At 44.2% G+C, this 25,803-nt stretch overlaps 1 protein-coding gene across 1 annotated transcript in view; it reads left to right on the top strand.

Annotated features, from left to right (window-relative positions):
• Positions 1-24,113, top strand: part of LOC144608744 (V-set and immunoglobulin domain-containing protein 2-like) — a 36,085-nt gene extending 11,972 nt beyond the window's left edge. The window contains exons 2-7 of the mRNA XM_078426785.1: positions 9,395-9,558; positions 11,307-11,514; positions 11,963-12,124; positions 15,619-15,744; positions 20,443-20,581; positions 23,760-24,113. Coding sequence (XP_078282911.1) covers positions 9,395-9,558; positions 11,307-11,514; positions 11,963-12,124; positions 15,619-15,744; positions 20,443-20,581; positions 23,760-23,874 — 914 coding nt within the window. The 3' untranslated portion in view covers positions 23,875-24,113. The remainder of the gene's footprint in view (positions 1-9,394; positions 9,559-11,306; positions 11,515-11,962; positions 12,125-15,618; positions 15,745-20,442; positions 20,582-23,759) is intronic.
• The last annotated feature ends 1,690 nt before the right edge of the window (positions 24,114-25,803 follow it).

Here is a 25,803-nt window from a genome sequence, read left to right as displayed (position 1 = left end):
GGAGAACCTAGGGTGATGGAGGAACTGAAGGAAATCCACATTAGGCAGGAAATGGTTTTGGGTAGACTGATGGGACTGAAGGCTGATAAATGCCCAGGGCATGATGGTCTGCATCCCAGGGTACTTAAGGAGGTGGCTCTAGAAATAGTGGAAGCATTGGAGATCATTTTTCAATGTTCTATAGATTCAGGATCAGTTCCTGTGGATTGGAGGATAGCAAATGTTATCCCACTTTTTAAGAAAGGAGGGAGAGAGAAAACGGGTAATTATAGATCAGTTAGTCTGACATCAGTGGTGGGGAAGATGCTGGAGTCAATTATAAAAGACGAAATTGCTGAGCATTTGGATAGCGGTAACAGGATCATTCCGAGTCAGCATGGATTTACGAAGGGGAAATCATGCTTGACAAATCTACTGGAATTTTTTGAGGATGTAACTAGGAAAATTGACAGGGGAGAGTCGGTGGATGTGGTGTACCTCGACTTTCAGAAAGCCTTTGACAGGGTCCCACATAGGAGGTTAGTGGGCAAAATTAGAGCACATGGTATTGGGGGTAGGGTACTGACATGGATAGAAAATTGGTTGACAGACAGAAAGCAAAGAGTGGGGATAAATGGGTCCCTTTCGGAATGGCAGGCAGTGACCAGTGGGGTACCGCAAGGTTCGGTGCTGGGACCCCAGCTATTTACGATATGCATTAATGACTTAGATGAAGGGATTAAAAGTACCATTAGCAAATTTGCAGATGATACTAAGCTGGGGGGTAATGTGAATTGTGAGGAAGATGCAATAAGGCTGCAGGGTGACTTGGACAGGTTGTGTGAGTGGGCGGATACATGGCAGATGCAGTTTAATGTAGATAAGTGTGAGGTTATTCACTTTGGAAGTAAGAATAGAAAGGCAGATTATTATCTGAATGGTGTCAAGTTAGGAAGAGGGGATGTTCAACGAGATCTGGGTGTCCTAGTGCATCAGTCACTGAAAGGAAGCATGCAGGTACAACAGGCAGTGAAGAAAGCCAATGGAATGTTGGCCTTCATAACAAGAGGAGTTGAGTATAGGAGCAAAGAGGTCCTTCTACAGTTGTACCGGGCCCTGGTGAGACCGCACCTGGAGTACTGTGTGCAGTTTTGGTCTCCAAATTTGAGGAAGGATATTCTTGCTATTGAGGGCGTGCAGCGTAGGTTCACTAGGTTAATTCCCGGAATGGCGGAACTGTCGTATGTTGAAAGGCTGGAGCAATTAGGCTTGTATACACTGGAATTTAGAAGGATGAGGGGGGATCTTATTGAAACATACAAGATAATTAGGGGATTGGACACATTAGAGGCAGGAAACATGTTCCCAATGTTGGAGGAGTCCAGAACAAGGGGCCACAGTTTAAGAATAAGGGGTAGGCCATTTAGAACGGAGATGAGGAAGAACTTTTTCAGTCAGAGAGTGGTGAAGGTGTGTAATTCTCTGCCTCAGAAGGCAGTGGAGGCCAGTTCGTTGGATGCTTTCAAGAGAGAGCTGGATAGAGCTCTTAAGGATAGCAGAGTGAGGGGGTATGGGGAGAAGGCAGGAACGGGGTACTGATTGAGAGTGATCAGCCATGATCGCATTGAATGGCGGTGCTGGCTCAAAGGGCTGAATGGCCTACTCCTGCACCTATTGTCTATTGTCTATTGGAAACAGGCCATTGAGTCCACCAAGTCTGCGCCAACCAGTGATCCCCACACACTAACACTATCGTACACACACGAAAGACAATTTACAATTTTACCAAGCCAATTAGCCTACAAGCCTGTATGTCTTTGGAGTGTTGCAGGAAACTGGAGCACCTGGAGAAAACCCATGCAGGTCACGGGAAGAATGTACAAACTCCATACAGACAGCAACCGTAATCAGGATCGAACCCTGGACTCTAGGCGCTGTAAGGTAGAAACTCTACTGTCGCGCTAGTGTGCCGCCCTGTGCTTTGAAGCATAGATACCTCTGTTCTTCCCTGAAAATTGAGTACAAATGAATAAGCTCAGCTGAGAATTAGATGTGAAGGAATGGAGTGGCAGTCCGCATTGAAAGACCACACCGAGCAAATTATTGTGATGTAATGTAATAATGACGAAAAACAGCTACAATTTTTGCTTGATAAGAATATAAAAGACAAAAAAAATAATAGGTCATTCAGCACTTTGTGCCCACTCTAACATTCATGGGTGATCTTTTTTCTCAACACCGCCTTCCCTTGCTTTCCTTAACAACTGGAAACCTATTGATTCTGAAGACTCTGGGTAGCTGAACCTTCTGTTATGCTCTGGGGCACACAGGAACTGGACTCAAACGCACGACTCACACACAAGAGTCAATTTGGAGAAAATAAAGGCGTTCTTTAATTTTCACATTAAAGAACACTGCGATTCGAACCAAAAACTCTAAACTTACTCAGCTACAAAAACATTAGTTACAAAAATTACTTACTAGCTATACTACGACCGAGAGCACATGAATCACAATACGAACTGGCACAGGACAAAGGGAGGCGTGGACTATATATACATGAGGTAAGGGCACACAGGTGGAAACAATCAAGGCGGGGCTGACAATTACAATGGCAGGAAGTCAAGGGACCAGAAATGAGAATCTAAACACAGAACATGACACAAGACTAACAGATCTGACGGGACATTACAGTACCCCCCCCTTTAGGACCGACTCCTGACGGTCCAGGCTGGTCAGGATGAGTCTTGTCAAAGTCCTTGATCAAAGTTTTGTCCAAAATGAAGCTGGCAGGAATCCAGCACCTCTCCTCAGGACCGTAGCCTTCCCAGTCGACCAGAAACTGGCGACCGCGACCTCTCTTGCGGACTGCAAGAAGTGCCTTAACTGTGTAGACCGGACCACCGTCGACGAGCCGGGGGGGTGGAGGAGGCTTGGAGGCGGGCACGAGTGCACTTTCCTTGACCGGTTTTATTTTGCTGACGTGGAATGTAGGGTGAACCCTTAATGACCTGGGGAGTTGTAGACGGACCGAAACAGGGTTAATGACTTTCGAAATGGGAAATGGACCCACGAACCTTGGAGCCAGCTTTCTGGCGTGGACGTGAAGTGGCAAGTCCTTTGTAGACAGCCATACCTTCTGGCCTGGGCGATAATGCGGAGCGGATCTGCGGTGGCGGTCGGCTGCCGCTTTCATCCGGGACTGACCCCGGAGTAGAACCCTCCGAGCTCCGTCCCAGATTCGGCGACAGCGTCGAATCATGGCGTGGGCAGAAGGCACCGTCACCTCACCCTCATAAGCCGAGAACAAGGGGGGCTGGTAGCCGTAGGCACACTGGAAGGGTGTGAGTCCCGTGGCAGCCGTAGGAAGCGTGTTGCGTGCGTACTCGACCCAGATGAGATGGTCGCTCCAGGTGGTCTGGTTCTGCGCGATCAGACAGCGCAAGCAGGTCTCGAGCTCCTGGTTCATCCGCTCAGTCTGGCCATTGGATTGCGGATGGTAACCAGAAGACAGGCTGACGGTGGCACCTATGAGGGAACAAAACTCACTCCAAAACTTGGACACAAACTGAGGACCTCGGTCCGAGACAATGTCTGTAGGGAAACCATGGATATGGAAAACGTGAGACATCATTACCTCTGCCGTCTCTTTGGCAGAGGGGAGCTTGGCCACAGCGATAAAATGTACCATCTTTGAAAATCGGTCTACCACCGTCAGGACAGTTGTGTTACCTTTGGAGGCCGGCAACCCAGTAACAAAGTCAATGGAGATGTGGGACCAGGGCCTCTGAGGGACTGAAAGTGGGTGCAGCAGGCCCGCTTGGGTTGTCTGGAGGGCTTGCTCCTTGCACAGACAGGGCAGGCGGCCACATATTCAGCTACATCCTTCTCAAGTGAAGGCCATCAAAAACGCTGTTTAACCACAAAAACAGTTCTCTTGGCACCTGGATGGCATGTGAGCAGGGACGTGTGAGCCCAGTGGATTACCTGGGGGCGCAATGTCACAGGAACAAACAAACAGTTAGTAGGACAGCCACTCGGTGCTGGAGTCTCATCATTAGCCTGCTTCACATCTGTTTCGATCTGCCAAGACACCGCTCCTACCACACGGTTAAGTGGCAGGATGGGTTCGGGTTCTCTGGTATCAGGTTCAGGGTCATAAAGTCGGGACAGGGCGTCTGGTTTTGTGTTCTGGGAACCGGGCCTGTAAGACAGAGAAAAGTTGAACCTACTAAAAAACAGAGTCCATCTGGCCTGACGTGAGTTGAGTCTCTTGGCTTTACGGATATATTCTAGGTTCTTGTGATCTGTCCATACCAGAAAAGGCTGCTCGGCCCCCTCCAGCCAGTGCCTCCACTCCCCCAATGCGGCTCTGACCGCCAGCAGTTCTTTGTTTCCGACATCGTAATTTTTTTCTGCGGGGGTCAACTTACGTGACAGGTAGGCGCAGGGATGAATCCGGTTGTCCTTCTCCGCTCTCTGGGAAAGTACCGCCCCAATCCCCTCGTTGGAGGCATCCACCTCCACAATGAACTGTCTCTGGGGATCTGGGATGGTCAGAACAGGAGCGTTGGTGAACAATGTTTTGAGGCGCTGGAAGGCGGCTTCGGCCCGAGGATTCCACTGGAACTGGGTCTTGGAAGGCGTGAGAGAGTGCAGAGGAGCAGCAACAGCACTGAAGTCTCTAATAAAACGTCTGTAAAAGTTTGCAAATCCGAGAAACTGTTGCACCTTCTTTCTGTTAGTGGGGGTGGGCCAATTGGCCACCGCACTGACCTTATCAGGGTCCATCTGGATGTGGTCGGCCGATATAATGTAGCCCAGAAAGGACATTGTGTCTGCGTGGAAGTCGCACTTCTCGGCCTTCACATACAGACGGTTAGCTAAGAGCTTCTGCAACACACACTTGACATGACGCTCATGAGACTGTATGTCTGGAGAGAAGATAAGAATGTCATCAAGGTAGACAAAAACACACTCATTGAGAAATTCCCTGCGGACCTCGTTCATAAAAGCTTGGAAGACTGCGGGGGCATTGGTTAACCCGAACGGCATCACCAAATACTCGTAGTGCCCGTTAGGGGTGTTAAACCCAGTTTTCCACTCATCCCCCTCTCTGATTCTCACTAGATGGTATGCATTCCTTAAGTCTAGTTTAGTGAATACTTTGGCTTTGTGCAACAGTTCAAAAGCAGAAGACATCAAAGGAAGTGGGTAATGATTCTTGATCGTAATCTCGTTTAGGAAGCTGTAATCTATGCAGGGACGAAGTGACCCATCTTTCTTGCCCACAAAGAAAAACCCCGCGCCTGCTGCCGAGGAGGACGGGCGAATAATGCCCGTCCTCAGGGAAGACTCAATGTACTCATCCATCGCCTTCTTCTCGGGGCCGGATATGGAGTACAGTCGCCCCTTGGGAATAGGGGCCCCCGGCAGCAGGTTGATAGCGCAGTCGAAAGGTCGATGAGGAGGTAGGGTGGTGGCCCTGGACTTGTTGAACACCTCCTTCAGTTCATGGTAACAGGGTGGAACCTTCAACAGATCGGGATAGTCATCATCATCATTAGAAATCTTTATTTCTTCAGATTTAAGAACATTTATTCCCAAAACTGCCCCGATCTTCCCGTAACTCACCCCTTTGTTCACTGGTTCAACAAGACATGATTGTATGCACTCAACCCCCCCATCGTCTGATCTTACCAGATCGCCAATCAATCTGAGGATTGTGTTTCTGCAGCCAAGGGAAACCAAAGACCAAGGGATGTTGAGCTGAGTCAAACAAGTGAAAAGACATTATCTCCACATGGTTAGCATTGAACATGACTTTGACAGGTTCTGTACGATGAGTTATCTCAAACAACTGACGTCCATCTAAAGCGCTCGCCACAATAGGCTGCAACAAGGGCACAGATTTAACCTTATACGATCGAGCTAGAGTCCAGTCCATGAGACTCTCGTCGGCTCCGGAGTCGATCAAAACCCCCCGAGTCACAATTTGCTGATTCAGAGTGAGGGTGGCCTGTGTCAGAGGTCGAGGACGTAAGTCCGAAACGGGGAATTGGCTCACCAGTGTCCTCCTTTTCACTGGTGAGCCACCCCCTTTTACCGAGCAGTCGGCCAGACGGTGTCCTTGTTGACCGCAGTAAAAGCAGGCTCCGTCCTTCAGGCGGCGCTGTCGCTGCTCCGGAGTCAGCCTGGTTCGTCCTAGCTGCATGGGTTCCTCCGACGGCTGAGAGGACGCTGTTTTCTCCGGCCAGCGATGGACAGGGAACGATGACTTCTTCGGTGTGAAGGACCCGGAGGAGCGCCCCTGGTGATTGGGAGGACGATCAGCAGCCTGGTGTCTTTCCTTTATCCTGTTATCGACATGAATAGCCCTGGTAATTAATGTCTCTAGATCACTGGGTAACTCAAAAGGTGAAAGTCTGTCCTTTATAGCCTCCGACAACCCATTCATGAATGCATCCACTTGTGCAGGCATATTCCACCCACTGTCTGTTGCAAGGGTTCGGAAGTCAATGGCATAGTCTATCACTGGGCGAGTGTTCTGTTTTAGCTGCAGTAAGACTCGGGAAGCTTCCTTAGCAGAGGAAGTGTGATCAAAAATACTGCTAAATGTTCTTTGGAAGAGGTCTAGATCCTGACAGACTGTGGAGCCCCGAGACCACTCCGCAGTGGCCCATGCTGCGGCTCGTCCCGTCAAATGGGACACAATAAATGCTACCCTGGCCTGGTCTGAGGGGAAGTGTGCAGGGTTATGCTTGAAGTGGAGATCACATTGTACAAGGAATGATCTACAATTCTCCGAGTCTCCAGAGAACCTATCTGGTGAAGCCAGGCGTAGAATCAGCGTGGGGTTCGCAGGTGTGGCCGGAACAGCAGGCGGATGGCCGGCTGAAGGTTCAACGTGAGCCAGTGGAGAAGCTGCCGAGGTTGGGTCGAGACGAGCCAGAACCTGATGGAGTGGTACAGTGAGGTGGTTAATCTGGGTCGTCACTGATGACTGGAACTCGCCTTGTCGATCGTTCAGCTCGCGCACCCCGTGACTGACTGAGCGCAGCTGCTCCTCCTGGTGCTGGATCTTAGTGCCCTGGTTGGCAAGGGCTGATTTCCAAATCTTGGAGTCGGCTGAGTCCATATTATGGCCAGTTCGTTCTGTTATGCTCTGGGGCACACAGGAACTGGACTCAAACGCACGACTCACACACAAGAGTCAATTTGGAGAAAATAAAGGCGTTCTTTAATTTTCACATTAAAGAACACTGCGATTCGAACCAAAAACTCTAAACTTACTCAGCTACAAAAACATTAGTTACAAAAATTACTTGCTAGCTATACTACGACCGAGAGCACATGAATCACAATACGAACTGGCACAGGACAAAGGGAGGCATGGACTATATATACATGAGGTAAGGGCACACAGGTGGAAACAATCAAGGCGGGGCTGACAATTACAATGGCAGGAAGTCAAGGGACCTGAAATGAGAATCTAAACACAGAACATGACACAAGACTAACAGATCTGACGGGACATTACACCTTCACTGCTCTCTTGGGTGGACAATTTCAAAGGCTGGGTGAAGAAAGTTTCCTTCATCTCTGTGCAGAATGGCCAGCTCTTTCGTTTAAGTTTGTGACTCTTAGATGCAGATTCAACAGCCTGGGCAGCATCAACTTGGCATTTGCCATCTAAGCCCCACAAGGAATATGTACATTTTAGAGAGTTCACTTCTTAGTCATTCAAACTGCAGTCAATGTCAGCCAATGTGTTTGCACCACTACATATCTGACAAGGAATCAATCTTCATTACACTCCACCATCCTCACTTTGTATTCTATGCAAGATTCTAGCATCAGCAGTTACTTAGCACAGCCAAAGTCTGCTCCAAAATTATTGGACTCCCTGCCAGAGCCCTCTCCACCCTCTGCGACCAGCAGATGCTAAGGTCAGCTGGCAGGATTTTAACAGGACCCCTCACACGTCCTGTTCTCTGCGTTTGAGTGGCTTCCCTCAGGACACCGGCTTCGTTGCTCAGGCTGTAGGACACAGAGGAGAAGGGCAACCTTTGTCCCCAAGGCTGTTCAGCTCCTCAACTCCCAACCACCCCTGTCCCACGGCTCACCCTGCTAATCCCCCCCCCCCCACCAATAGTTTTTGTACTACTCCACGTGCCTTTGTAAATTGCCCCACGGGGACAAATAAAGTGTTTTTGAACTTGAACTTGAACTTATGTCTCCACCTCTATGTTTGTGCTCATTTTGATTTTGTAGTAAAGGCCAACATATTGTTTAAGAATATATATAGTATAAGAAAATAACTGCAGATGCTGGTACAGATCGAAGGTATTTATTCACAAAATGCTGGAGTAACTCAGCAGGTCAGGCAGCATCTCAGGAGAGAAGGAATGGGCGACGTTTCGGGTCGAGACCCTTCTTCAGACTTCCCTGGCTACCCTGTTGCTCGCTGAACTACATGCTCAGGGAAGGCCAGGTCACTTTCAGCACGATTAATCCATCTATCTAGGTGGTAGCTGGTAGTCAAACCCAGATTTATTTACTTTTTTTTACATTTACCAAGCCAATTAACCGACAAACCTGTACGTCTTTGGAGTGTGGGAGGAAACCGAAGATCTCGGAGAAAACCCACGCAGATCACGGGGAGAATGTACAAACTCCGTACAGACGGCACCCGTAGTCGGGATCAAACCTAGATGAATGAATATGTGTATGACTGATTCCTGGTACCCGCTTGGATTGACAGATGCAGGCCAGCCCTATCAATTCCCGTTAACTGAAGGTTAATGGCGAGTCAAGAGAATGTCAATATTCTTATGCTGGCAGCTCAGTGAATGCCCCTTATTTATGCAATTTATCGTAACATGGTGACAGCTCACAGCCAAGATCACGGGTAAGTTGCTACGCTGTGCAATGAAGTTTCTACACCTTGATCACTGATCACTGTGCAGCAAAGAGAGCTGGGATGGACAATAAATTAAGGTCCTGACAGAGAGGTGCAGCTACTAGATTAGTCACAGCTGCAGTGACCCAGTTTAAATCCTGACCTTGGGCATTGTCCATGTTGAGGCTGCATGTCCTCCTTGTGAATGGGTTGATTTTCCCTGAGTGCTCCAGTTTCCTCAACAATTCCAAGAACATGTGGCTTGGTAAAGTAATAACTCCAAGGTTGTAGGTGATTGATATCATCTGGGAGCAGTTGGATGTAAATGTAGGGATGCAGGGCAATTTACTGTGGGGATGGGGTCATTTTGTGAGCTGGGATGGAATCAATGGGCTGAAGGGCCTCCCTCATTATCATATGGAGATATAAAGACTGAGTTCCAGGAAATAATTTATTTTTAACACGAATTGAGGTAAAAATGTGTAAGTAATTCTCTCAAATTTGCTTTTCCAGATCCTGTACTATCAATATATGTCACAACAAGTCACCCGTATGTGATAGTAAACATTGGCAACAATGCTACCCTTGACTGCAGTTACAAAACAATCGTTGGATCCCAGTTCTCCCTTGAATGGCGATTTACACCAGGACCAACTGAAAATGCACAAGCAGAAAAGGTAAGTTTTAGCTGTGCCTCATTCAATACTACACATCATAACATATCTCCTACTCACAACCATATGTCAGACCACAGGGAAAACAGGAACACTGTATTTATGGGGAAAGTTCAGCAATGTCCCACAGAACAATCCCCAAAGCTCTTTGGAAGGTGTTTACTAATACACTCCGATGCTGGTAACATTTTACTATAAGTTTGTAAATGTTACTGTTCAAAGTGAAACAAGGGACTGGACAGGGCACTGGGGAACTGAGAGGTAGAATGTGTAGAAAAGAATTGCAGATGCTGGTTTATACCCAAGATAGACACAAAGTGCTGGATTAACTCAGCAGGTGAGGCAGCATCTCTGGAGAAAAAGGATGGGTGACATTTCGGGTCGGGACCCTTCTTCAGACTGAAGGTAGAGGGGAGTGAACTGAAGGTAAGGAAAGGCCAGAACAAAGCAGGGCCGGCAACAGATGACCAAGGAAGAGTGGAGCCCATAATGGCCCATTGTTGGCTGGGGAAGAGGTGATAACAAAGGTATACAAGGATGTGAACAGTGGAACTTGCAGGACAACTAGGGTGGGAGAAGGGGTGAGTTAGATGTGCTTCATTGAGAGAATACATTGAAAGGTATGATGGTAGATAGGGAAAGCTCAGCATTTACGGAAAGAATGCATCAATTGCAAAAAAAACCCTTCAAGGCATAAAAATCCACAATGAAAAATAATTTATCAATGGCTGACAAGAGAAATTGAAGTCAGCATTAAATCCAAAGTGGAGGCTTATAAAGTTGCCAGAAATAGCAGTAGGCATTTACGAACTCAGCAAAGGACCTATAAATTGACAGATTAAAGGCAAGATAGGATATGAAAGTCGACTGGCAAGAAGTATAAAAATGGGGTGTGAGACTATACATTTATTTTAAAAGGAAACAATGTAAGGATGAATCTTATAGAGAGAGAGAGAGAGAGGCAGCAGAATTTATGGAAATACAAGAAACAGCAGATACTGGAATCTGGAGCAAAATGTGCACTCAATGGGTCAAACAGCATCTGAGGACTCCAGATATAAGGCCTCAACTCAAAACGTCAACCATCCTTTCATTCCCACGGATGTTGTCTAACCTACTGAGTTCCTCGAGCAGTTTGCTTTTTTGCTCCAGGAGAACTAACGATGTTCTACAAGAAAAAAGCAGAGGAATTAAACATTTGTCTTTGCAGAGGCATGCGTTAGAGAATTAAAGGATGGTAAGAATGAGCTATTGTTCTAAAATAAGCACAGCTACGAAGTGGAGTGCTGGCAGTTCCACATTGGAATCCATACAAAGAGAAAGGATTAACAAATTGGATGCAATTGGCTACTAAATGTTTGTACTAAATCAGAAGCCTCTGAGAAAATGTAGACTTTAGGAATTGCAGATGCTTGTTTACCAAAAAAAGGGACAAAGTGCTGGAGCAACCCAGAGGGTCAGGCAGAAAATCTGGACTACATGGATAGGTGACAATTCGGGTCGGGACCCTTCTTCTCCCATGACTAACGTCCACCAAACCAGAATGGAGTGGAGCTACATATTCTGAAGAAGGGTCCCGACCTAAAACGTCACCTCCCGATGTTCTCCAGAGAAAGTGGCTGATCCACTGTTACTCCAGCACTTTGTGCCTCTAGGAGATTTATTATCTTACAAGGACAATGGTCAGACAGAAGGAATCAAGATAATTTATTTTAACAAATGATTTCTTTAACATTATTTCATCTGTTTAGATTCTTTACTACACTGATGGAAATGTTTATAAACTTGGGCCTCAAGCAGATAGAATCAAACTGGTTGATCAGGAGCCAACCAAGGGAGTTGCTTCCATTAGAATTGAAAACTCCAAGTCATCAGACACTGGCAGGTATTCTTGCGATATCAACAATCCTCCAGACTTCACTGGACCGAGTGAGACATTTGTCAATTTAATTGTACGAGGTAAGGAGGAAAAAACTTTCTTCTTGGTTTCTTAAGTACTGGTCCACATTTAAATGTCCAAGCACAGCAGACATCCATTAATATCTTTAAAACAATGAATAGATAATTTAAAGAAATTCCAAACAGTCCAACAAAATAACTATCACTTGTCAATTTAAATGAGTAGATGCATAAAGTTTAATGGTGAATGAAAGATGTATTCCTACACAAATGATTCCTTCACTGTTGGTGTTTGTTATGATTTATAAATACTGCCGATATTTATAAATATTTTGCCGATTTCCCAAAAAAATCCACCAGAGATTATTCTGAATCTTTCTCCAATTTATCTGCCTTTGGAAATCTGTTACCCTACAGGTGCCCAACCTTCTTGTACGCTTTGCTCATGTGGTCAGGCAATACTCTTTATGAGTGATTATGATGTATGTCCTTTCCTTCCAATTGGCAGTTCCACCATCGATTCCAGAGTGTAAAGTGATTGGAAAACCGTATATCGGAAATAACGTTACATTGCTCTGTAGCTCAACGGTGGGTCGCCCGGCACCACAGTACAAATGGTCGGAGGTCCGCTCTGCTACCGTGACAGCGTCACCGAGAATCACGTTGAAAGGTATCCCGGATAGTGCTTCTCTATCGGCATCTGCAGGCAACACAAAGCCTGGAGGTTTTGTAGTTAATCAAGTTAATGGGGTTGACTTTGAAGTTAATCAAAAAAGTCGCACGTGTGAAAGTATGTCAAATGGGCCCACAGTTCCCTTCGTCTATTTTGCAATACATTTTAAACAAACAGAGGGGACCACAAGGGACTCTGTAGAACTTTGGTTAGGCTGCATTTAAAGTAATTGCATACATTTCTGTTTGCCCTATTAGAGGAAAGATGTGGAGGCTTTGGAGAAGGTGCAGAGAAGGATTACAAGAATGCTGCCTGGATTGGAGGGTTTTAGCTGGAGGGAGAGATTGGGTAGACTTGGATTGTTTTATCTGGAGAGTCTGAGGTGGAGGAGAAACTTGATAGAAGTATACAAAGCTATGAGTGGCATCGACAGGAGAGACAGTCAGAACCTTTTTCCAGGGTGGAAATGGCCAACACTAGAGGATGTAGCAATAATGTAAGAGGGGGAAGGTTTAATGGGGATTACGTGCGGGGTACGTCCTCTACCCAGAGAGTAGTGGGGGTCTGGAACGCACTACTAGGATGGTGGTGGAGGCAGTGGGGTTTGAGGCTTTCAGATAGGCACACGGACGTGCAGGGAATAGAAGGATATGGATCATGTACAGGCAGATGAGATCAGTCTAACTAGGCATCATGTTCGGCACAAACATTGTGGGCTCAAGGGCTCTGGTGTACTGTGTAGGAAGGAACTGCAGATGCTGGTTTAAACCGAAGATTGACACAAAAAGCTGGAGGAACTCAGCGAGACAGGCAGCATCTCTGGAGAGAAGGAATGGGTATCACTCATTCCTTCTCTCCAGGGATGCTGCCCGTTCCTCTGCATTACTGTTTTGTATCGAATATGTTGGAAGTGCTCAATGGGACAGGCAGTATATGACTGTAGATGCTAGAATCTGGAGCAATAAACATATTGCTAGAGGAACTCAACAGGTTGTATGATTTTATGATTGTACAGCATCTGTGAGGGTAAAATAATTGTCAGTTCCTTACTCCCCCCACACACGCTGCTTGACCTGCCGAGTTCCTTGAGTATGTAGAAACAAAGAACTGCAGATACTGGTTTATACGAAATACAGACGCAAAGCTCTAGAGTAACTCAACAGGTCAGACAGCACCTCTTGAGAAAAAGAATAGGTGACGGTCTGGTTTGGCTCAGCCACCAAGCACGACATCCGGAGGTTGCAACGGATCGTTCGATCAGCTGAGAAGGTTGTTGGCTGCAACCTTCCCCCCATTGATGAACTGTACACTGCAAGGGCCAGGAAGCGAGCGGGCAAGATCATCTCTGACCCCTCTCACCCTGGCCACAAAATATTTGAAACACTTCCCTCTGGAAGGCGACTCCGGACAGTCAAAGCAGCCACAGCCAGACATAAAAATAGCTTTTTTTTCCCACGAGTAGTAGTTCTACTCAATAACCAAAGTCTGTAGTTTCTTTATGGCCCTGGTTTATTTTCACCCACATGTTTAGACCTTATTGTTTTGCTGTGTTTATGCTTTATTCTTAATTGTTAACTATATGTTTGTGTTGTCATTTGTGAGCAGAGCACCAAGGCACATTCCTTGTATGTGCACATACTTGGCCAATAAACTTATTCATTCATTCATTCATTCATTCAATTCATTTCTGAATTATAGCTTAAAGCAACCAAATACAGAGTGGAGAAAAATAAATACACAATGTCTTGAAGGCAAAGCTCAATTATGGAAAGCTCATTGGGTGGGGCTAGGTTAAAACAATACTCCATCACCCACACCCATCCCTTGTTCAAAACATTTCCAAGTCCTGACTGTTCATTTGGCTGACAACTGCCCAATGTTTTTTTCCTTTAAGACATAATCCAAATAGTTTGTAGTTGGTCTTTACAGGGTCCCATCAATGCTGCACTGTAAATATATTCTTGTTTGAGCAACAATTTTACTTTTGATATAGCATTTTGTAGCCTATTTATTTGTCCTTTGGATAGCCAAATGTAAAAGCCCAAGTGTTATCACTCCATCAGTCACACCCTTCTTCAGTATGCATTGTTATTCAATGACAAATTCTCTCAGCATTTGACTCCATGACTCCAATTGGTCTCAGCACCCATTGTGCAAGTAGGCAAGGCACTGTGTACATAGGTTGCTTGTAGTCCAGATAATGAGTGGTGGTATCATAAGTTTGAATAATAGACCTAGCAAATAATCTGGTTTCATATTTCATAGAGAGAACTACAAAAAGAGCTTGTTTGAGTGCAATAGTAGATTTTCTTCGCAAAAGTATTTACAGTGTTTGTGTATTTTTAAAGTGGAGATTGACAGGTACTTGATTAGTAAGGGTGTCAAAGGTTACAGGGAGAAAGCAGGAGAATGGGGTGGAGAGGGAAAGATAGATCAACCATTATTGAATGACAGGATAGCTTGATGGGCTGAATGACCTAATTCAGATCCTATGACGTATGCTGTACATTCTCAGCCAAATTTTTGTAATGGATGGTAAACAGCAATGGGCCCAGCATTGATCCTTGAGGCACAGTATTAGTCTCAGGCATCCAGTTCAAGAAGCAACCTTCCACCATCACCCTCTGCTTCCTACACTCATGCTAATTATGTATCCAATTAACCACCTATCCCTAGATCCCATACGATCTAAACTTCCAGAACAAACTACCATGCAGAAACTTATCATAGTTCTTGGTGAAGTCCATATATACTATAGATAGACACAATAAGCTGGAGTAACTTAGTGGGACAGGCAGCATCTCTGGAGAAAAGGAATGGGCAACGTTTCGGGTTGAGAGCCAACTTCAGGGTCTCGACCCGAAAAGTCACCCATTCCGTCTCTCCAGAGATGCTGCCTGCCCCGCTGAGTTACACCAGCTTTTTGTGTCTATCTCCATTTTAAACCAGCATCTGCAGTTCCTTCCTACACACTCCTCCATAAAGAACAAGTCTGCTGGCCGGCTCTCATCGACATTCTTCGTTACTTCTTCAAAACACTCAATCAAATTTGTGAGCCAAAATCCTCCAAGCACAAAGCCATGCTGACTACCCCTAATCAGCCCCTATATTTTCAAATGCCTGTACATGTTATCCTCTGAATCCCTCCTGTAACGTACCTACTCTCCACACCTGCAAGTGAAGTTTAGTAAGAAAGTTTAATAAACCCAAATCAATGTTTTTTTCTCTTTTAAATCACCTTTCTTTATTCCATATCCCAGTGACATTACGTGGCAGATCTGCAAATGATGCAATTCTCGGGATTTCTGAGTAATTGAAACCAATTAAATTACAAAATTACAAAAATTTGGCTGAGAACATACAGCATATGTTTATGTCATAGAATCCAATTAAATGTAGTTTACTAATTTACTGCTGCAATGATAAATGATTTTACATGTTCCTTTCTTGACTGTGAATATCTTACATTTTATTTCAATCTTCTTTTCCAGCAGTAGATTCCAAAAAGGGAACCCTGATTCTGAGGAACCTCACAGTGGAGGATTCAGGAATATACCGATGCATGTCATCCAACGTCCTAGGGGAACAATCATGTCAGCTGACTTTGTCAGTCACAGGTAATGGGCAGATCACTCTTCCAATTTGGACACTTAAAACATCAGAAACAGAGTTAATTATAGATATGAACAAACACAAACAGATGGCATTCGGCAATACTGTTTACAACATCATTTTTCTGCATAGGTTTGAAACACCGGGCTTCACTGTCCTCTGACATCTTGTGAATGCGTGGGTGGGATTCAGTAATGATTTAGCACGATTATGGAAAATTGATTTTAATAATCCCAATATTAAAAAAGAGTCCAGACCAGAAATCAGTTTGTACCTGTTCCTGGTGTGCTTAAACATCGTTGTATTCAATATTACTGCCTTTGAGGTCTACTCAAAATATTGTAGCTGGTTAACCATTTCCATCTTGTTAGGCAGTCCCACGGGATTGAGGGGGCTTGCTTCATTATGTGTGAACCACAAACTCATTCACGTATAATGAGGGTGAAGCTTGAGAGGATGAGTGAGTGGGTCATCTGTGAGGTGTGCACTCTTTCCACCACTATTGCAGGGTTTCTGCGCGACCCTCATGAATGGACTCATGGTTCTCAATCCTAACTCATATGCTCCTTCTCCATTTTGAGTGATCAAGTCAAGTCAAGTCAAGTCAATTTTATTTGTATAGCACATTTAAAAACAACCCACGTTGACCAAAGTGCTGTACATCTGATTAGGTTCCAATGGGAAAAAAATGAAACATACAGTAGCACGCAAACAGTTCACAGATCAGGAGTCAAACATAGAACAGTACAACACAGGAAAAGCCCATTTGGCCCACAATATCTGTGCCAGACATCATGCCAAGACAAAATCTAATCTGCCTGTATGTGATCCATAACCCTTCATTCCATGCGTATCCATCCACACACCTACCCAACAGCCTCTTCAACGCCACCATTGCCTCCACTACCACTCCTGGCAGCGTGTTCCACATGCCCATCCAGTGTGTAAAAACCTGCCCTGCACATCCCCTTTAAACTTTGCCCCTCTCACCCTAAAGTTGCCACTAGTATTTAATATTTCCATCCTGAGAAAAAGATTTTGACTTTCTCACCTCTCTAGGCCTCCTATAATGTTGTATACTTCTATGTCTCCTCTCAATTTACAGCATTCCAGATAAAATAATCCAAGTCTGTCCAAACTCTCCTTGTAGCTAATACCCTCTAATCTAGGCACCATTCATGTCAATGGGAAGGTTTCATTTTTTTCAAGGAGACTTTAAGGACATACCTGAATTTTTTCCTCTGCGTGTTTTCCTGTAGCAGAGATTGGAGTTGAGTGCCTATTTTTAAGAGTCCAATGTTAAACAGCCACACAACATGGTCTGCCTAACGGAGTCGATAGAGGATAATTAGGGGCTCATTCCTAAGATGTTAGCCTGGGGCGGGACACTGAAATTGTGAAATTGTAAGATTTTGCTGAGACTATATTGAGAGTCAAGAGTCAAATGTTTAATTATTATATGCATCAGGAATAGAACTATGGAAGGGAATAGAAAATGCTGGAGGAACTCAGCGGTCAGCAGAGAGGGAATTGTTTACAAAAGCTATTTCCCTACCTTGGGGGTATGATATATCGTGAGATCAGTGGATGTTATTGTAATATATGGTATTCTAAATGTCATGAATACTTGTGAGATATTGCCAGCTGGTGTTGTTTTCCACCAGTTCTGTGATTAGTCAAGGCAAATTCACAGGAAGATCTCAGATTCATTTCCTGTTCTGCGCCAAGCTAATGAGTTAAGTGATTTCAATCATGGAAGAAAAGCCCTACTGACTAGCCTACGTCAGGAAGGCCGCCAACGCTCAGTGCAAGTAAAGAACGGGTTGCAATCACATCAGCAGAGGATTGTCAGAGAGAAAATAGATCACACACAATGGCCCCTGTATTGACAGCAACTAATTCATATCTTTCCATGGAGGTTGCCAGAATTTTCAAACTAGCACCATAACTGTACATCGTCGATAGTGCTCCAAGTATTGATGGGACGCCGACAACTAAATGATTCCTGAGGACCGCTTCAATGTCTGAACTATTTGAACACTACAGCAAAAAAAAAGGATCGTAAAATTGACAATGATTTTCCAATGTTGCTTTTCTTGCTTGGCATTGAACTCTGCTTTTATTAGACTCCTCCACATAGCCCTTAGTCTTTGACGATTGAAAGCAGTCTCTTTTGTGGAGGAGAAAAGGTTTCTAACTGCACATTTACTCATAAAGGTTAGGCATTTTCAACTCTAAGAACAATGCAGTTAGCTATCAGCAAGCGGAAATTACATACATTTATAATTTCTATCCTTTTCACAAGCCTGCCTCGATTTAAGTCACACAATATTTTCAATTGGCATTTACTTTTACCTGATTACACCTCTGTCAAGGACATTTTAATGCAAAAGGTGTTATATTGTTCATTCTGGAGAAGATGATTCTGACAGATGATTTTTTTTTTGTCCACATAAATGTGGTCGAAAATTATCTGAAAAAACATTAATTTTTATTTTTATTTAGAATGTCTGACATAAAGGGGGATGCTGATTCAAACTAATGAAAGAGAATTTTCAGATTAAAGTCAGGGGGTATGTTTTCATGTGGATTGTGAAGTACATGATTGGGCAGAATGTGAAAATTAAAAATCCCTCTGTTAACTCTCTTGTTCCCTTTAGTACTCTCTTTGATCTTATCCAGTCAATATCATCAGCTTTATGGATTCATGGATTCATAAAATTCATATTGACAGAATGTCTCGTACAAATGGCAGACCATGTGACTGTGATGAAAGTAAACTGTGCTAATTCTCGATCCATTAACAGTTTTTGACATGAATCCATTACAACATGCTCCCATCAATATCCAGTTAAAAGTGTGCAGTTCCAAGGACAAGGCCAGGACATCATCTAAAATGTTACTTCTGGTGACCCCATGGTTTATCCTTCCATTACATGCAGCAACATCTTTGAAACCTAATGAGAGATGTCACATGTCTCTTGTTGACCTGTAGCTCCACGTCTCTGCTACATCTCAGGACAACTCCAGAGTCTTTACGCTGTTAAACTGCCAGAACTGCATGAGCTAAAAAAGACACAAAGTGAGGACTACCTCTTAAGGACTTCCCCCATGCATCTAGGTCTACTCAGAGCTTGGGTCTGACCCTTGCCCTTTGCCCCTTTGGGTTTGCATCATTCCCTCCCCCATCCCCCCCCCCCACCCTCCCCTTATCCTCCCCCTTTCCAATGCAGAATGGCCAGTCCTCAGCAGTGGGCTTCCCTTTGCACCCTTACACCCACACCTCAACAATCAATCTGCAGAGGAGTCCCAACCCAAAATGTACTTCTCCAGAGATGCTGGCTGACCCGCTGAGTTACTTCAGCACTTTGTATCTTTTTTTTGTAAACCAGCATCTGCAGTTCCTTGTATCTCCTTTGAATTGTAAGTTCAGGTATTTTTCACTAAATAGTGGAAAGATCAGCCTTGATGCTTGGTCTTTTGGTGACTGTACCCCAGTTTCTGGTAAATGCTAAGACTGAACAATATTGTTCAAATTGTTATTTCCAATCTTGAACACTTATCTGAGTTATCACTAAGTATTTGTTTCCTGCTGTCTAGCTTTGCCTACTCTACCTCTGTCTCTATCCACATGTGCCTGAAACCTTCATTCACTTTGTTGTTATCTCTAAACTTGCTTTCTTCATTCTAACCTCTGTCAGTTTGCTGCTTCCATCTTGTGCGCCAATAGTCCACATCCAAGGTTTATTTGCTCCTGCTGAAGCAATGGTTCAATTTAAAAAAAACTCACTCCTGTTTTCAACTCACTTCATGCACTCACCACTACCTAACTCCGTCATGTCTTTGGGCACTTTAACCCTTTAATATGCCTGCATTCCTCCAATTTGGCCCCTTGACTGTCTGTGAATTTAATTGTCCATCATTCGGCCAGGCTTTCGTGTCAAGGTCCTAGGTCTTGGGGGTTTTCCCCCCAGTATCTCTGACCATCTACCTCAATTTCCTCCCTGAATGCACTGCTTACCAAGTTTCTGGTAATGTGTACCCAAACCCCCTCCCTCCCCATATGTTTCAGTGTTACATCTTGTATGACATTGCTTCTCTGAAGGTCAGAGGGACGTACTGTCTCATGAAAGACTCTCCAGCAGTGTATATCATCGTGGAGTCACTGATGTGCAGCATTAAATGAGTGCAATGGTTTGTTCAGGGTGGCTGCATTCAAGTGGACCAAATAACTGCCTTTTGTTGTAAGGAGGTTGTGATATTTTGAAGGACAAAAAAAATGTAGCTATCCTGTCTGCTATGAGAAGATCTGGTGAAGCTACTGCCTCACAGCGCCAGAGACCCGGGGTTGATCCCAACCTCGGGTGCTGTCCGTGTGGAGTTTGCATGTTCTCCCTGTGACTGCGTGGTTTTCTCCAACTGCTCCGGTTTCCTCCCACAATGGGCTTGTAGGTTAATTGGCCTCTGCAAATTGCCCCTCGTCGGTGGGAAGTGGGAAAGTAGGATAACATAGAACTAGTGTGAACAGATGATCAGTGTGGACTCGACGGGCTGAAGGGCCTCTTTCCATGCTGTGCCTCTAAACTAAAGCAAATACTAACTATCATCTGATCAAACAAAGCTGCGTCTGAACCACATGTGGTGCAATGGACAACATTTCTACCTATTCTGTCTCACTGAGTAATAATTAATTTCCCCCGCAGTGAACAACGAGGCTGGAGTGATAATTGGAGCTGTGATCGGCACCCTTATGGCTCTTATCCTGATCGCCGTCGTTGCCTACTACCTATTTCATCAAAAGAAGAAGACATCCAAGGACCCCTACACGGGACATGAGCTGAGGTTTGGATACTTATGTTTTGTCTCAGTTGTTCTGACAAAGGAAGAGGGTAGCAATCTCTCTATACTCTGGCCAGTATATACATTACTAGAGTAGGACATCTTATGGTATGCTCTGTAAACGTACTGTAAGAAATAGAAGTAAGCCGTGCAACCCATCTCATCTGATACCACTCCATAAATTCAAGGCTAATCTTACACCGTAGCATCACTTAGCTGAGCCAACCATGTATCCTTTGATTCCCTGAATAGCTAAGGTTGTCTATAGCTAAAGTCTACTGATCTTTTTTTTAGATGTAGTCCAGTATTGTGCCTCCACAAGAAGAGAATTTGAAAGATTCACTATTGTTTTCGTGAAACAATGTATACACTGGAATTTAGAAGGATGAGGGGGATCTTATTGAAACATATAAGATAATTAGGGGATTGGACACATTAGAGGCAGGAAACATGTTCCCAATGTTGGGGGAGTCCAGAACAAGGGGCCACAGTTTAAGAATAAGGGGTAGGCCATTTAGAACGGAGATGAGGAAGAACTTTTTCAGTCAGAGAGTGGTGAAGGTGTGGAATTCTCTGCCTCAGAAGGCAGTGGAGGCCAGTTCGTTGGATGCTTTCAAGAGAGAGCTGGATAGAGCTCTTAAGGATAGCGGAGTGAGGGGGTATGGGGAGAAGGCAGGAACGGGGTACTGATTGAGAGTGATCAGCCATGATCGCATTGAATGGCGGTGCTGGCTCGAAGGGCTGAATGGCCTACTCCTGCACCTATTGTCTATTGTCTATTGTCTATTGAAGAAAGCTTTCACTTTTGACCTGAATGGCTGACTCCTTATTTAGAAACACTGCTCTCTGCTCCTCGATAGCACAGCCAAGAGAAACGTTTTCTCCACTTCTATTCTGTCAGTCTGGTACTTGGATGAATTATTGGACTAAAAATATTTTTTGTGCATAAAAAGTAAGTTGAATTAGAATGTATTTGGATTCAAAAATAGAAATATAGGGTTAAGTATGAAAGAATAAAAATACTGAAATAGTAAGGTAAGAATATTAAATATTTGAATTATTTAAAAAAATAATGTCTAGCGGCACCTTGGTACTGAAAGAAATGAGACGCTGTAGTTTTAATTATTCTCTTTCTAACCTTCTAACATTACATGTGTCACATTAGTCAATTCTTACATTGTTTAGCATTAGCCCTAAAGTTCTGCATTCTCTTTCTGGTGAAAAGGCAGCAACGTCTTCAAACACATTGGGAAATCTGTTTTATGAGCCTAACAGCAAGGCTACCCTCTTCCTTTGTGGGTGTATTTGATGGGAATGTGGGGAGAGTAAAATGGGTTAGGGTAGAATGGGTACTTGTTGAAGCTTTTGGTTGAAGGGGCCAGTTTCTGTGCAGAGTCACTCTGTGACCCTGAGTTGTTAAGAACCAGAATGCAATGCCTGAACGAATAGGAAAAACAAATTTAACCTCAACCTTCAAAAGATAATTGAGTATATTGTAGTGAGTCCAAATGAGCGATATTATCCAAAGACTTTATTGTCGATAAAACCCGTGACAAACGCAACGCACTTACTCTTGGACTAACACTAACTTCGCTCGCTAATCTAATCTCTAACCCGAGGTTGGCGCCAGACATTTAAATACCTCGCGCTCCCGCAACCCGTGACCCGTAAACCAATCCGAGGGTTCTAGACTACCTGGCCAATCCGTATGCCCCAACAATATTTTTGTAAAGGACATAGGGCAGCACAGTAGCGCGGCTGGTAGTGCTGCTGCCTCACAGCAACAGAGACCCAGGTTCGATCCTGACCTCTGTTTTTGAGTTTGCAATTTCTCCCAGTGACCGCGTGGGTTTCCTCCTAGTCAAGTCAAGTCAAGTTTATTTGTCACATACACATAAATGTGCAGTGAAATAAAAGATTACCCACAGTCCAACAACAAGAGCAATAAAAATAAGCAATAACACACACAATCAAACAAAAAGAAACATCCATCACAGTGAGTCTCCTCCAGTCACCTCCTCACTGTGATGGAAGGCCAGAATGTCTTTTCTCTTCCCCTGCCGTCTTCTCCCGCGGTCAGGCTGTTGTAGTTGCCACGTTCCAGGCCGCCCCAGATGGTGAAAGGTGCTCCGGTTCCCTCCCACATACCAAAGATGTGTTGGTTTGTAGGTTAATTGGCCTCTGTAAAATGTCCCTAATGTTCTGTTGAAGATGGTTGGCATGGTCCCGGTGGGCCAAAGGCCTCTTTCCATGCTATATCTTTCAGTTCAGTCAGACACAGTAATTGGAACATAGAGAAAGAAGAGGAGTGAGACTAACTGTGTGGCTCATGGTCAGGATGCCCCAGGCATAATGAACTACATGAACTCCTTCTCTGGCTTGCTTCTCTAACAAAGAACTAATTTATAATTGGTGATGATTTCTAATACCGTTAGTTTATTTGTGGACAAGGCAGTGCAAACGTTAGTTGTCAAGGCAACATCCTCAGGCCTCTGCCGATGGATTCATTTATTTCACTAAAGGATGTCAGTCCAATAGTATGGGAATAAAATCTGTAACCTATTTTGATATGCCAGAACACAGTAACTTAAGCTTTTACAGTAAAAGTAAACTTTAGTAAAAAAAACCCATAGGAGGCAGCTGAGACACAAAGAACTGCAAATGCTGGAATCTTGCGTAAAACACAAAATGCTGGAGTAACTCAGGCAGCATGTGTGGAAGAAATGGATAGGCAACGGGTCTTCAGACTGGAGAAGGGTCCTGAACAGAAATGTCACCTATCCATTCCTTCCACAAATGTTGCCTGACCTGTTGAGTTACTCCAGCATTTTGTGTTTTATAGAAGGAAGCCATTTGGCCCATTCGGTCAATGCATTCCCATTGCTTGTTCCCAACTTGTTTCCTTGTAACCTATTCCATTTCACTTGCCCGATAGTTCACTTGGATACTTCAGCTGCCCGCCTAAATTAGGGGTAATTTACAGTATCCAGTTAACTAACATTCAGCATATCTTTGGGAGAAACCCAGAGCACCAGGGAAAACTGGAAGAACATGATACTCCACTCAGGCAACATTTATACCTCTGGACTGAACTTGGATACCAGCAAACTGTGAAATATTAGTGTTTAAGTATGTGGTACTTGCATCTTCGTTCAATGGTTGAATCTTTTGTTGCTTTCAGAGAGGATGCAATGGCTCCTGGTAAAGAAACAAATTCCAATTTACTGGCATCATCTGAACGTAACCAAGGATCCAAGTCAAAGAGCATGAACTCAAAGTACAATATCGTTGTGTGACCTCTCTCAAACCTCAAGCACCATACTTTACAAAACTGAGAAATTAAGAGTTTGACATTTAGAAAAAAAAATCTCATTGCCTTTTTATATTTGTTTTGCACCTTAAAATTTCTTCGTATACATTGTTGTCTTATGATAAAGATGTTTTTGGCTCCGATTATGTCAATTGTTCAATGAATTCAGATGTACAAATATGACATTACATAAGGAATGAAGTGTAAAAATCACCAGTCAATGAACTCATCGTTGCTTTGCTTCTTGCTTTCCAAGTCTTCTTTTGCACAAGTTTGAATGTGTCAGCTTTAAGAACACAATTCTCTTCAGGACAAAAGGACACAAAGAGCTGGAGTAAATCAACAGACCAGGCAGCATCTCTGGAGTAACATGGATAGGTGATGATTTGGGTCGGGACCCTTCTTCAGGACATGCGGGGCACTCTCACCTCTTTACGGAGATACAACCTGTAGCATTCAGAAGGAGGAGGCTAGGAAACTGTTAATTTCCTGGAATGTATCTGGGATAAATGATACAAACCATCTGTCAAACTATGTGTAGATTATTTTGTAGGCTGATCATTGTTGTGTTTCATTATCATGTGAGTGTAGAACAGAACGGAAACACATCAGCCCAGTGACCAAGGTTTTGATTTCTTATTGTCACGTGTACCGAGGTACAGCAAAAAAAGCTTTGTTTTACTTTCTGCCCCATCAAATCAGTTAATACTAACTGTTCCCTCGGTTATAGAGTGTACCCTCCATCAGAGAAGACATTAGACAATAGGTGCAGGAGGAGGCCATTTGGCCCTTCGAGCCAGCACCGCCATTCAATGTGATCATGGCTGATCATTCTCAATCAGTACCCCGTTCCTCATTCTCCCCATACCCCCTGACTCCGCTATCCTTAAGAGCTCCATCCAGCTCTCTCTTGAATGCATTCAGAGAATTGGCCTCCACTGCCTTCTGAGGCAGAGAATTCCGCAGATTCACAACTCTCTGACTGAAAAAGTTTTTCCTCATCTCAGTTCTGAATGGCCTACCCCTTATTCTTAATCTGTGGCCCCTTGTTCTGGACTCCCCCAACATCGGGAACATGTTTCCTGCCTCTAACGTGTCCAACCCCTTAATAATCTTATACGTTTCGATAAGATCTCCTCTCACCCTTCAAAATTCCAGTGTATACAAGCCTAAGTATACAAGTGTATACAAGACCATTCATGGAATAGCTGAATGCAGATGTAAAGAGCACTTTTATTCAATGTCTTCATTCATGGTGTGTTGATAGAAAGGCCGGCACCCTTTAGTCCCTTGAAAATCCATGTACAATTTTCTCACGGTTCTATTTTTGAAATCTATCTCCAAATTGGTTCCCAGTGCTGCAATGCTAACTGCAGTAAAATAGCCCTCCCCACCTCCAGCCTCCCTGCAGTGTCATCACAATCAAACGTTGCCTCCTCCACCACATCTCATTTAGTATATAGATGATAATGATACAGTTCAGAAATAACTTTTCTGAACATCTTCTCGTCAACTTAAATCTCAACAGTCAGAACTTTTTTCTCAGGGTGGGAATGTCAAAGGATAGAGGGCATATCTTTAAGATGGAGGCAATTTAAATGAAATGAACATGTACATTTAAATATGCATGTCACACCAGAGGTGTGCCGACCAGCACATATTGTCACAAAAATATGATTGAATATCGATAGATACATGAAGATAGATACAAAATGCTGGAGTAACTCAGCGGGACAGTCAGAATCTCTGGATAGAAGAAATGGGTGACGTTTTGGGTCGAGACCCTTCTTCAGACTGATAGATACATGATGGATAGCACTGGCATGTTGGGTGAGGGCCTGCTTGACTCAATGATTCAATCACTCACAGTATTAACTCTGTATCAATTCACTTGTTATGATTTCAAGGTCAAACA

Source organism: Rhinoraja longicauda, chromosome 32 (assembly GCF_053455715.1).
Source record: "Rhinoraja longicauda isolate Sanriku21f chromosome 32, sRhiLon1.1, whole genome shotgun sequence".
Lineage (NCBI taxonomy): Eukaryota > Metazoa > Chordata > Chondrichthyes > Rajiformes > Arhynchobatidae > Rhinoraja > Rhinoraja longicauda.
This window is presented reverse-complemented; position numbering and strand designations above follow the sequence as displayed.